The 14,763-nt window shown below is 35.1% G+C and overlaps 1 protein-coding gene across 3 annotated transcripts in view; it reads right to left on the reverse strand.

The window, feature by feature from the left end:
* The window catches only part of DENND4C (DENN domain containing 4C), a 158,375-nt gene that overhangs the window by 83,583 nt on the left and 60,029 nt on the right, over positions 1-14,763 (reverse strand). For all 3 annotated transcript variants that reach the window (XM_077148071.1, XM_077148069.1, XM_077148070.1), the window contains exons 6-9: positions 8,232-8,470; positions 6,089-6,155; positions 5,264-5,322; positions 3,806-3,950 (exon numbers count right to left, since the gene is read on the reverse strand). In XM_077148071.1, the coding sequence (XP_077004186.1) occupies positions 3,806-3,950; positions 5,264-5,322; positions 6,089-6,155; positions 8,232-8,470 (510 nt within the window). The remainder of the gene's footprint in view (positions 1-3,805; positions 3,951-5,263; positions 5,323-6,088; positions 6,156-8,231; positions 8,471-14,763) is intronic.

Raw genomic sequence — 14,763 nt, forward strand, 5'->3', positions numbered from 1 at the left:
AAAGCAGCCCAAAAGTAAAAACTAAAACCCATAATCTTTAACTCTTATGTATTTCATCTTAATGCTTAAGATAATCTTTGAGACCAATATCCAATTGAGAGCATCAATCACTACAAAAACTAATGATTCACTTGGGAATCAAACTTCTTAAGTTTTCAAACAAACATACAAAATGATAGAGCTTCAATAAAGCTAGGCATCTTAAAATTCCTAGTAAATCCTGGAAGAAAAATCATGGAACTGTAACCCATACCAAACTTAAATCTGCTCTTTAACTACCTGTCAAAATGTACTTGGAAATTTATTGGTTCTTTGTATATATGTTATATTTCACAATTAAAAAAAAAATTCCTAGTAAATATAAAACGTGCCTCAAGAATCTTTACCAGCTTTTTTTTTGTTTTTTTATTTATTTTTTAAATACCAAAAAACACCTAACAAATGCAAATATTCCTATTTTGATTATTTCGTTCTACATATATAATCATTAATTCACAATATCATCACATAATTGCATATTCATCATCATGATCATTTCTTGGAACATTTCCATCTATTCAGAAAAAGAAAAAACAAAAACAGAAAAAAAATTCATACATACCATACCCCTTACCCCTCACTTTCATTGATCACTACCATTTCAAACCAAGTTTATTTTAACATTTGTTCTCCCTATTATTTATTTTTATTCCATATGTTCTACTCGTCTGTTGACAAGGTAGATAAAAGGAGCATCAGACACAAGGTTTTCACAATCACACAGTCACATTGTGAAAGCTATATCATTATACAATCATCTTCAAGAAACATGGCTACTGGAACACAGCTCTACATTTTCAGGTAGTTCCCTCCAGCCTCTCCACTACATCTTGACTAACAAGGTGATATCTATTTAATGCATAAGAATAACCTCCAGGATAACCTCTCGACTCTGTTTGGAATCTCTCAGCCACAGACACTTTGTCTCATTTCACTCTTCCCCCTTTTGGTCCAGAACATTTTCTCAATCCCTTGATGCTGAGTCTCAGCTCATTCTAGGATTTCTGTCCCACGTTGTCAGGAAGGTCCACACCCCTGGGAGTCATGTCCCACGTAGACAGGGGGAGGGTGGTGAGTTTGCTTGTTGTGTTGGCTGGAGAGAGAGGCCACATCTGAGCAAGAAAAGAGGTTCTCTTGGGGGTGACTCTTAGGCCTAATTTTAAGGCTTGACCTATCCTTCGTGGGGTTAAGTTTCATATAAACAAAACCCAAGACTGGGGGCTCAGCCTATAGCTTTGGTTGTCCACACTGCTTGTGAGAATATCAATAATTCAACTTGGGGAAGTTGAATTTTCCCCCGTTCTCACCATTCCCCAAAGGGGACTTTGCAAATAGTTTTTTATTCACTGTTCAAATCGCTCTTTACCAGCTTTCTTTTGCTAAGTTCTGCTTTAATTACGTCACATGTGCTTTAAAACAAAGGTGTTTTGATAAGTCATAAATAGCAGATTAAAATCTTTTAACAATCAGCTAATATTAAAAATTTAATCACTAATGATAAAAATTTTCCTTTGCAATGAAGTCCTTGCCAGCTTTCAATATCTAGTTCAATTATCATCTTATCCATTTTACTTTACTCCAAAGAACTGCCTATAGTACTAACTACCTCTGCCAGTTCTTTTAGAAGGTTATTTAGGATCGGAATTTTATCTTCAATCATTTATCTAAGAAATATATGAACACTTACTATATGCCAAGCACTGCTCTAGATGATGGAAACATAACAATGAACAAAACAATGATCCCTGCCCTCATGAGATTTATAACCCAGTGGAAGATCATCAAACATTTTCTTTAAAAGAATGTAAATAATTCAAGCATTGCAAGCCATACTGTCTCTGTTAGAACTACTCAATTCTGCCATTGTAGTATGGAAATACTCATAGGCAATATGTAGACACATGAGCTATGTTCCAGTAAAACTTTATTTTACAGAAACGGGTGACAGGCAGGATTTGCCCTATGGGCCGTAGTTTGCTAACACCTAGTCTAGCAGGAAAAGATAAGGAAATAAACAAAAGACATAATAAATAAAACCTTCTATGTCCTGAAGTGATACATGCTATGGGACCAAGAAAAAGTAAAGCCCAGTGAAGGGATTTGAAGTTCAGAGAAGGAAAGAAAGAAAGCATGTTGTATTATTAAACAGGACAAACAGGGTAGACCTCATTAAGAAAATGACAAGCTGAAATCTGAAGAAAATGAGGAAGTTAGCCAAGGGAATATCCAGGAGAAAAAAAGAGAACAACTAAGAGAGAGAACAATTAAACAAAAGCCTTAAAATAGGGGCCTGCCTGATATGCTTCAGGGATAGCATGGAGGTCAAATGTGGCTGGAGCACAGTGAGAAAAGGGAAGAGTAGTAGAAGCTGAGGGGACTTGCAGGGATTTCAGTTTTTACTATCTTCTATTCAACAAAAGATACATTATATCTGCAACTATGTAACAAACCTTAGAACAAAACTGACTGACTGGACAATATAGCACCCTACCCTTACCCTTTGACTTTTGCTGCACAATCATAAGTCTAGTCATTTTTTTATAGACTCTTAGAATTTTCATCAATTTTTGCTATGGGTCTCCATTAATTTCGATATTCTTTGATATTCAAATCAGATCCTTTTGAAGCATTTATCAGGTCACCTTTCTTCTCAATTTTATGTTCTTCAAATGGTAAATTGCTTTACTGCCAAATCCTTATTTATCAATGGTTTTGCATGTAATTTAGGCAGTTCTCCAACTGAACTTCAGTCAATCTTCCATTTTTCTTAAAATTTCCAATTCCACATTACAATTTTTCCATCTGTTCTATTGCTTAAGTCAATCAGGAGACTAAATCACAAATACTTTGACAAAGGGGCAAGAATAAACACTAATGTTTTATAAGTCATTTATGTTACAATGACTTTTACTTTCACATGCAACTGTGGAAAATAAATACTTAATGAAGGCCCTCCCACAAAACATCTCATATGGTTATTATTGCTTTGAGTCCCAACAGCATTTCTCTAACCAGATTAAGATCTTAGAGACATATCCCATTTGTTAATTTAACAAGTATTTGAGTGCCTACTCTGTGGAGTAAATAAGAAAGTAGGTCCTTATTTTCATGAGATTTACATTCTTAAAATGGGGAAGGGACAGAGGAGAGGAGAATAAATTATTTTAAATTAAATAATTAAAGTTAGGGTCGGAGAAATAAAACATCCAAACTTCTATATTATGGCCTAAAAAGGTCTACATGATTAGAGTTATAAGTTTAATGGGAAGCCATTAAAGAGCTCTAAGCAGGGGAAGATTTGCTTTTATTTTAATTATGTTTTACACAATGCTCAGTATTTGTCTATTATCCTATTTCATAATCACTTAGAATTTCCTATATATTACCTGGCTCACAATGATTAAAAGTAATAAAATGGGAAGAAATTATCTGAATAATTCATTTGTACAATTTGAGAGTAGCTGAAATTGGACACAACTTCTCATTTAATACCATCAGCTTTAATTCACAAGTTTTATTATGTAATCAGAGGTTCTACTCTCTGAAGAACTCTAAAATTTGAAAAATCAGGAACTGACATTTCCCTTTACATAAAAATCACCTTTGCTTTCTCTTTATACTTCTATTTATCTTTGCCACTTCATTACATTTATGTTAAATTTTTGCTACATGGGTAATTTCATAGTTGTTTTCTTTGAAAGAAATCTCTCCTTAGAGTAAAAATTCTCTCAGTAATTATGTGCTAAAAGGAAAATTCTATACTTACAGCTACAACAGCTTCAGCTACCCCAGTCAACACAGCTGGCCTAAGAGAGTGCAGCAGAATCTTACTCTCAAGTAAAACAAAGAGCAGTAGTGTTGCACAATTTTCAGGACCCAGATTCATTAACAAGGTGCTAAAGTTGGCTCCACTAGAAAAAGAGAAAAAGAGATTATTGTGAACTATTTTGCTAGAACATTTTAATAAAATGTTCTATTTTTAATTATTAAAATAATTCCTAAGTATTAATAGATGAAAAACAATAGTGTTAATTTCAAGTTCTGACTTAGTTTGCCAGCGTAAAGTAGCAAATTGAATGAGGTACCAGAGGGGCAAATAATTGAGTGTTAAATACAAAAGCAGGAAAGCTTAATCTAAATAATGGCTGATTCTTAAATTTTATTGTTTTTTTCAGGAAAAAAACAGAATTAGAAAAAGTACCTTCAAATGAAATAGTATAGTTATAATGACACTTTCTTCTCACACTCAAATACACCACCCCCAAATGCTCCATATTTCTAATATCTCCAACTTCTCCCAACCAGCCAAAGACTTTTATACCTCTAGACGTGAATGTTTATTCATTCAACAAATAACCTGATTGCCTACTATATGTCAGGCATTGTGTCAGGGGCTGGAAATACAATATTGAACAACAACAAAAAAAATGGCCAGTGCCTTCAAGGATCTAATATTCAATGGCGAAAACAAGTAATAATCACATGGATATTTACTGCTGGTAAATGTAATGATAAACAGTGTACAGGGTGCTAAGAAAGGACATTTTAACTAATCTTCTGGTAACAGAGGAGTATTTATCAAGAAAAATTTATCTGAAGGACAACTATTTGCGTAGAGCTCAAAGGAATGTAGGTTAGAGTGGGGGGTGGGGTGGGAGTGCAATATATGCAAAGGCCCTAAGGGAGAAAAAAAGCTACTGACAAATTCAAGAAATTGAAATACAAACTTACTGTGACTAAAACATAGTAACAGAGGTGAGAACAGAAAGGCTGAAGGACACACTGGCTACAGTGTGGATAAAAAATCGAAAGAGGTGAAGAGAAAAAAAGTACCAATTAAAAGGTTATTGAAGTAGTCCAGGTGACAGATCATGATAGTTTAGTTAGACTAGTGATGGAGGTGAAGAAAAGCTAATGGATTCAAGACATTTATTAAGTTAAAATTAATACAGCTTGAGCATTTAATTATGAACTTGACATGAGGAGGGGGTGAAGAGGAAGAGGAAGAGGAAGGGGTTCCTACATCCAGTCTTGCAACTCTCTTAAGTTCCCACTTTTAAAATGGCCCCATTATCCATCTAGCTATCAAAGTTAGAAACATTAAGGTTCTTTTTACCTAATTTGTAAAATAAAATTTAGCACTATTAACCTAACCTCTAAAAAATTTTTAAGCACTCTGTTCCAAGTGAATAATATATCATTTTAGATACCATCAATTAATTACCTTAGTGGTAAAGGTGTGGAAACTGGCTGTGATAATATCAACGCATCATGGACTGATAGCTTTAAAAAAAAAAAAGAATTAAGCAAATGAACTTTTCTGAAATTTAAATTTTTAGATGAAAGGTAAAAGGCAGCATATATTGATATGAAGATAGAAACCCTTTACAAAACATATATTACAATGTAAAACTTCTTTTTAAATAATGGCTAATTCAACTAATTTTGATTCAGTTAGAATATAGTTAATTCATTATGCTGAGTGAAGTAAGGCAGACACAAAAGGACAAATATTATATTATTCCACTTATAAGAAACACCTAGAATAAGCGAATTCATAGAGAAAAAAAAATAAGTTACCAGGGGACAGGGCGAGGGAGGTATGGGGAGTTTTTATTTCATACTTAGTATTTATTAGTTGCTCTGATATTGCAGACATTCCCATAACACAATTTTAAGTTTTATGCTATTAAAATTAGCTACAGTGGCTCAACGGCAGAATTCTTGCCTGCCATGCCGGAGACCCGGGTTTGATTCCCAGAGCCTGCCCATGCCAAAAAAAATATAATAAGTTAGCTACAAAAAAGCCATGCATGGACAAATGATGATAAGGTCATGAATTAAGGATTATAATTAATTCAGTTTTGAAAATCTAGGATTAAAAGAACAGTACAAAAGGATGCTTGGTAAAGAAATAAAATACAGGAATTCAAGGACTATAAATGCATAATACTCCACCTCTAACCCAAAAGACTACAGAATCTGTTTTGCAATGATTTAAATAAATATATGCAGAGCTTCCCCCAAATATACTTTTTTTATTACCTACCTGTACAAGGATTCTTGGTCTTTGTGGTGAAGGAAAAGGGATATTTTGCATAAAATGTGAGATGTGCCTGGAAAAATTGTGAAATAAAGATAGTAATTCTAAATTCCTAATTGGATTTTTAATAGAGCAAATACATTCTTTCAATACTCTTCTAAAATCTTCCACAGTTATTAACAAATATTAAAAATCAATATATCTCTCCAGATCTGACAAAGCCATTTAACTAAAACTTATGTTAACTAAATAAATTTACTTGGTGTAAATAATCATACCCAGGTTCACTAAATTTCTGAAATGCAGACATTCCTAAGTCAAAGTCTATATTAGTATCCCATATTGTTTGAAGGAAAAAAATAACAGCATGAATATAGTTTTCATGAAAGAAGCTAACTTTAATAGGCTTGATCATAAGTGTCAGTACAGGTAGCAATTAACTCTGATATAATGAATTAACATGAAAACACAATTTCATTCCAGATTTACCACTATAACTTTCAGTCTCTATTTCTCTACTTATAAATAATGCTTATTAAACTTCTCCAAAGTTCTGAGCTCTTATGAGTCATTAAATATAAAGTATTAAGTGAACTGAGAAAAAAACTGATCACATACAGGGATTTTAGTTTCATAAAATAGTCATTTAAACTTAACTTTTCAAAAGGTTGCTAACATGTCACTAATATTAAATTTTACTTCAAAAATTTCAAAACTAATCTGATAGCTGAACATTAATCAAGAAATATGAACTATTTAACTGGTATTTCAGAAGTAGAACATTAAAAATGAAATCCTATTTCTATTCCAAATTGTGATGAGTTTTTTCTAATAAGCTGATTTTTAAAAAATATTTTTATTGAGAAATATCCACACACACAGTCCAATCATATTATACAAACAATGGCTCACAATATCACACAGTGTGTATTCTTCACCATGATCAGTTTTAGAACATTTGCATTACTTCAGAAAAAGAAATTAAAAGAAAACAAAGAATTCATGCATTCTATCACCCCATAGCCCTCCCTCTCACTGACCAACAGTATCTCAATCTACCCTATTTTTACTCTTTATCTCCCCCCTATTATTTATTTTTTTTATCCTTTTGTTTTTCTTTTTTAAACTCATCTGTCCACACCCTGGATAAAAGGAGCATCAGAAACAAGGTTTTCACAATCACACCGCCACTGTAAAAGCTATATAATTATACACTCCTGTTTAAGAATCAAGGCTACTGGAACTGGAACACAGATCAACAGTTTCAGGTACTTCTCTCTAGCCACCCAATACACCATAAATAAAGTCAATTTTTGGGCAACATTACTTTAAATCCTTCAGATAATTATCCCCACTTTATCCACTAAGCTAATGTTTTCATTGTTAATCTTTCTGCCACAACATGAAAATTTTTATGTTGTAAGAAAAATTTATGATAAAGAGACTATATAACACAGTGCCACAAAGTTCTTGATATCTCTTGGTTTGTTAGCAGAGTACCTAAATTACATACTTTAATAAGCAAGAACCGAGGTGCCACTAGAAATAATAAAAGATGTGGTTTATAAAGGACAGAGTGGCTCCACATATATTTTTCTTGCTAACAGAAAATTTCCATAACAAAGGAAGTTGCAAACCAAAGGGGAAAATGTATATTCTGTCAATTCTAACACCTCAAACTCACTTTTTTTTTTTGCATGGGCAGGCACCGGAATCAAACCTTAGTTTCTGCTTGCTAAGCCACCTTGGCCCACCCTCAAACTCACTCTTCACGAAAGAATTTCTAATTTCTTTCTAATTTCTGTATCAGTTTAGGAATGTTTTAGTTAGGAAGTGGAAAGGCCATTTCTATGGTGTGTGTTATATATCAACAGCTGTTCTTCTCTTGGTTACTAGAGAATGCAATACAATGTATGTGAGTTTCTCCTTCAGCTTAATTCAGTTTATTTGATCATCTTCACGATCACTCAATTTTAAGTGCCTAGTCAATGAATGACTTAGTTGAAGAATGGAAAAAAGTAAAAAGTAAAGTGACTGTGACTCTCCTTCCCTGTCAACTTTGCTGCCAGTGACAACTCACATAAAGAATGAAATGTCTATTTATACATCCAATTTTTCTACCAGACAGTTCTTTAATCATTATACATACTTTTCAATGGGAAGAGGATGTGGTCCAGACACGGAAAGTTTGTAGATAAACATGAGAAATTTTCTAAAAGCTTCAAAAAAAGGCCAGTGTGAAAGTAAACAAATGCATTTGTTTGAATTGATGGATTTAGAGACAATTTTTCTCTCCACAGGTGTCAACAGGCCCAGCTGCATAAGTTGCTTCTCTGTTAGATGCTCTCGAGAATAAGGTTCATAAAATTGGATGGCAGCTCCATATACCTACAGAATAATAGAATTCCATTAAGAAAACAGAATTTGTTTTTAAAAGTTAATTTATATTATTATACAGAAATTTTTGCTCAAAGTACAATGATACAAATACAAATAAAATTCTCACCCCAAATTCTGCCCCAGACATAACCATATTTCAATGTAAATCTAAATTTTTTCCACAACCATGTATCTTAAACAAAAATGGATACCCTCGTTGTAACTTGCTTTCATTTTTAACCTAACGATGAAAATTTTTACATCATTAATATAACAATTTTTTACAATTTTGGATAAGCAGTTCATAAAATGGAATGCTAAGATCTTTTTTCAAAGTCAAACAGGAATTTAGCTTTTAAAGGCTTTAGTCCCGTCTCTTTTAAGTAATAACTATTTAGGTACATCAAAAATTTCTAATCAGATACACAAATCAGAGTCAGTCTTAGCAAATTTGAAATATGTAAACTGTTGGGAGTCTGGTTAAGTAAATCTCCAAAGGAATCTTATTTTCCTATTGATCTCCTTTGTATTTTCTTCTTCCTTGCCAAAAATCAATAAATAAAAAATGTAATCTTTTAACCTCAAACAATATTTCAGAAAGATAAATGATAAATTTTCAGAAGGAATAAGGCTATGTTCTAAGTATTTAGGTTAAAAACATTTTTTTTGCAATTCTCCTAACTTTAGAACTCAAAAGCCCATGGCCTACTACTTGTGACCAGTGAGTGACATTTCAAATTTGAAGCTGTATCTTTTGATAGGCATAGACAGTACATGAATAAAACTAAAAAGAGATATCTGCACTTCTTACATAGCAGTAGAACTGCTTCCCAATGTTGATAGGCAAATTTCCAACAAGGATTAGGATTAGAAAATAATGGTCTATTTTGACAACATTTGCTAACAGGACCTCTATAAAGGCCATTTAGCACAACTAGGTATTAGCAGGTTTTCCTATTCATCCCTATGCCTGACATAATCTTGGAAAATTAAGTCCCTGTGCTGACAATCCCTACACTATAACAAGCCCTATGCTTCTGCGATTTCCGCAATCCTATTGGTATGTTATTTCAGCAACTCTATCCATTAGATACACACAGCTCCTATCCTAGAAAATGCACTCTAATGTCTCTCTCAAGCTGCACCTGTGTTTCAGTCTCATCCCAAATTTCTATTCCCTTTATAAACCTCCAGTTTCTTCCAATTTATGAGCCCCTATAAGGCTTTACTTATTTACCCCTCCTAGATCTTTTGGTCAAGCACCTTTGACCAAAAGACATCTGTTCTACAATAGGTACCTCTACCTTTTCAATTCAATCCATTACGATGTGCCTTCCAGCTCAACTAAAACAATTCTAATCAAGGTCTCCAATTATTTCCTGCCAACTACAGTGGACACTTTCAGTGATTAATTTATTTTGACCTCTCTATGATATAAAATACTGCTGACACTTCTGTCTCAAAACTCTACATCTCTGGTATCTCTGACACCATAAATCTTCTCTGTTCTCCGGCTACGTTTCTCTTTCTTTCAACGGATTCATAATATTGTTGACCAATACTTAAACACTGGCATTCCCTAAGGTTCTAGCTTCACCCTTCTCTTCTATTTGAAAAAGTTAACCTCTCAGAGTTTTAACTGTAAGTACTGTAAAATAAAACCCAGATCTATATTTAGTTCTAATCTCTTTCCTGAACTCGACTCCTACTTATAAATGACCACTCAACATCTCTACCTCAATCGATGTCCCACAAGCACCATAAAACAATATTTTCAAAAGTGAATTCAGTTCGTTTCCCGGTGCCTGCCCATGCCAAAAAAGAAAAAAGAAAAGTGAATTCACTACCTGTACTTTCCATGTTCCCAGTTTTACTTCATGACACTGTTACTCAATCCTCAAGCCAGAAACTTAGAAGTCAGTCTCAATTCCACCTTAATTTACCACATCCCAGTGACTACTACACTAACGGGTCTCGGTGAGAAGAGAAAGTATTTGAGTGGAAAACACACTGGAGACAGTGCCCCTGAAATAATAATCTGACCCTTCAAAAAACCCCCATTATACATAAAATGTTACAGACCATATAAAGTCAGGATGTTCTCATTTCCTGACAGACCTACTGATCCTTTCAACAATACAAAGCTACCTACAGTATTAGGAACATAATATAATATTTCATAGTTTTGTTCCTTTGTACATGTTGTGCTGTTTTGGCGCTTGTTCCTCCTGATTTGTCCATCCTTTAAATTACTACTGTGTCACTTTCTCTATGAAGCATTTCTACCATTATACTTATTTCTTTGTTCCAATTATTCCTTCCCTCTGAACTTTGATAAATTTTATTAATAAGTCACTAAATATATGATGTAACTCACATCCATAGAGTTCTGACATACTGAGATACAAGTATTTCAAAGTGATCTCAAAGGTTTTTTTAAATTTTTTATTGCTATGTATTATATAGTCACATACCATGTAATCATCCAAAGTGTACAATCAATGGTTCACGATATCATCAAATAGCTGTGCATTGATCACAACTGACTCTCTTTTTTTGTGAAAAATACAAATTTCAAAGCACAGTGCAACAGTTAGCTGTAGAACAGATTTCAGAGTTTGATATGGGTTACAATTCCATAATTTTAGGTTTTCACTTCTAGCTGCTCTAAGACACTGGAGACTAAAAGAAATAGCAATATAATGATTCAGCAATCATACTCATTTGTTAAACCCTACCTTCTCTGAATAACTCCATGATCATCTCTGATCTTTCTCCCACTCTTTAGGGGTATTTGGGCTCTGCTCATTATAACTTTTTCATGTGGGAAGGGGCTGTGGATACTATGGGGATGGAATTAGTTGATGTTCTGGAGAGGCTGGCCCCTCTGCATTTCAGTACTTCTCTGGTCCAGGGACTCATCTGGAGGTTGAAGTTCACTGGAAAGTTACCCTAGTGCACGGAACCTTGATCTCAAAGGTTTTTTTTGTTGTTGTTTTAACTGTTTTTTAATTGTGAAATATAACATATATACATATATAAAAAAAGAAATAAATTTCCCAAGTACATCCTAACACATAGTTATAGAACAGATTTCAAAGTTTGGTATGGGTTATAATTCATGATTTTTCGTTTTTTCTCATAGCTGCTCCAAGACACTGGAAGACCAATAGAAATATCGATATAATGATTCAGCAGTCATACTCATTTGTTAACTATCTTCTCTTTAACACTCCTCCTTCTCTTTAAATAGCCTATATACATAAAAGCAATAAATTTCAAAGCACATCACAACAATCAGTTGTAGAACAGATTTCAGAGTTTGGCATGGGTTATAATTCCATAATCTTAGGTTTTTATTTCTAGCTGCTCTAAGGTATCGGGGACTAAAAGAAATATCAGTATAATGATTCAGTACTCACACTCATTGTTAAACCCAACCTTCTCTGTATAACTCTACCATCAGCTGATCTCAAAAGTTTTCAACAAGCAATAAGATAAAAGCACGAATGTAAATTTCTTTAACTGCAAAGTTTATATGTTGGTATACTCTAACCAAGGAATAAGATTAGCCAACCACTGAGTATCCACAAGACATTTATTGCTTTCAATGAGAGAAAATATGTTAGGCTAAGGAATTTAGTTGTAGATAATCCACTTAATATAGTATTGGTCTTCTTTCAGTGAACTTTTAGTATATTCCAGGCACTATACTAAATATTTGCATATATTATCTTTAATACAGTGGTTGTAAATGTGTAACCTGTAGAATGAGGTCAAGAGATGTATTTTGTTTGATCTACAAGTTAGTTTAAAAATAGAAGATTTTTGGGCGGGCCGCGGTGGCTCAGCGGGCAAGAGTGCTTGCCTGCCGTGCCGGAGGACCCCGGTTCGATTCCCGGCCCCAGCCCATGTAAAAAACAAACAAACAAACAAAATATAATAAAACAAGAAAATGTTTAAAAAATGTTTCCCTTTCTTCCTCCTTTCCTTCCTTCCATCCTTCCTTCCTTCTCTGTCTTTCCTTCCTTTCCTCCCTCTCTCTTTAAAAAAAAAAAAAAAAATAGAAGATTTTTAAAAGATTTAAAAATTTCATATGAAAATGTGGTGGGCCACATTCTTTTGAAAAAAATATGAAGATATGGCAAAACTTGACTTATTCCCCAGAATGATTTTAAAATTGACTATTGGATAAGATATATTACTAGTTCACGTTGGTGAAACCCAGTCAACGTCATTCATTTTGCCCATCTGGCCCTTGAAAGCCTCAGACTGCCAGCACTGAGCTCATTAATCCTAACCAACACTTTGTAAGGAACATATTTTGTTTTCCTAATTATTAAAAAAAATAATAACATTTAAAACATATTGCAAGATAAAGAGATATTACAGGTATTGCTATATTTTCTAAAACTAAATATACTTAATACAAAGAATGAAAGAATTCCTTTATCCTCCATCTTCCCCGAGGTAATAAATTATTTCAAAATTGGTATCTTTGATTCCCATGTATTTTGTATATGGTATTAGTTTTGATTGTTCTAAAAGTATACATTAAAAAATAATGTAGACTTCCAGGGAAGATAGGGGGAAAAGGACAGGCTGAGTTCACCCCTGCTCTGTGGAACAATAGAGAAGCAAAAGAATAACAACTGAGATGGTGGTTCCAGGGTACAAGTGACCAGCAAAGAACTTCTCTATTATACAGGGAGGACCTAGATGAAAAAGCAGAGAAATTACGATTGTGTAGACGGAGTGAGTTTACCTGCACCTGGGGCAGGCTGCCACACACAGGCAGAAGCGGGTGCTGAAGGAGCAATATGCCCCTGCACTCCCACCTCCGTATCAGCTTGAAGAAATCCTCCCTTCCAGCTCTGCAGCTAAGAGTTCCAGTGGGGAACCCGAAAGCCAGCAGACTTGGTTTACCTATACACAGAGACTTTGCAGTGGTGCATTACTGCCTACCCCCCACTCCTCAGGGACTGCTGTGGGTACCTAATTTGGGCTGAAGCTGTGGGACACTCCCGTTGGGAGGAGTGGACATGGAACACAGCTGATCTGACAATTAGTCAGCAAGAGACTCCTGGGGTCCCGTTGCTTCTATCCTTTATCCACGGAACCCCTTAGCCCCCACAGCCTGCAGGAGTAAAGAGGCAGGCAGAGACAAGGGAACCAGGCTGTACCACCAGGTACTCCCTGGCTGTGGGCAGGGCTAGGTGAAACACTCAGTTTAACAGCCCAAGGTCATTTCACAGAGGGAGTCTGGGGACAGACCCATTGTGCCCACAAGTGGATTCTTTTCTGAGGTACACACTGCTCAACCTCCAGCCTCAGGGTTAGTGGCTTTCAGGGTGCACGGAAACTCGCCAACTTGACTGGCTTTTCACCTAGCTAGGTCCTGGCCAAAAAGTCAGGGAGAGGTGGGCCTGAGGGGAAGAGGTGGCCAAGGACTGTCATCTGCTGGGGAGACATGGAAAGTGCAGGCTGGCAAATTGCCTTTCTGCCTAGCTTTTAACAGATCTTCAATTAGTGTCGTACTTACTGCATGAGTTCCTAGCCTTGGTCTACTAGTGAATTATTGACAAACCAAGCGCCAAAGGAGATCTTCAACACAAACCCAAGCTATTATAAACTCGTTAGATGAGCAAGGGAAATCAACTTTCAAAACAACCTTGTCAGGATTTCCAAGAAGATAGGGGAAGAGAATACATCAAGTTCATCCCTGCTCCAAAGAACAGCTAGAAAAGAGAAAGAAAAATGACCAGGACAGCGATTTCAGGGTGCAAGTGACCTGAGAGGGTTTTCTACACCACATAAGGAAGCCCTGGTGGAAAAAGCTGAAGAATTGAGACACAGAGAAGAACCAAAGACCATGCAGCTAGTGTAAAAAGCCTATTGCACCCCTTTCCAAATGGAGCCCTGGAGCCCTCAGGAGTGCATGGACAGGAAAACAGGGCCTAGGAAGTAAACCAAGCCGTATTTCTTGAACGTGCCACACCACATGCACTGCCCCACCATGGAGGCAGGAAGGCAGTGGTATGACATATATAACATTCTGAAAGAGAAAATTTTCCAGCCAAGAACTGTTTTTCCAGTAAATTTTTCCTTCAAAATTGAGGGAGAGATTAAAATTTTCACAAACAAAGCTTGTGAAAATTTAACAAGAGACCTGTCCTGCAAGAATTATCAAAGGGAGTTCTGTTGCCGAAAATAAAATACAGGAGAGAGAGGTCTAGAGAAGTGCACAGAAATGAAGAGTATTAATAAGGGTAACTTAGAGGATAAGACTATAGATTAAAGAA

This window comes from Tamandua tetradactyla, chromosome 2 (genome assembly GCF_023851605.1).
Source record: "Tamandua tetradactyla isolate mTamTet1 chromosome 2, mTamTet1.pri, whole genome shotgun sequence".
NCBI lineage: Eukaryota > Metazoa > Chordata > Mammalia > Pilosa > Myrmecophagidae > Tamandua > Tamandua tetradactyla.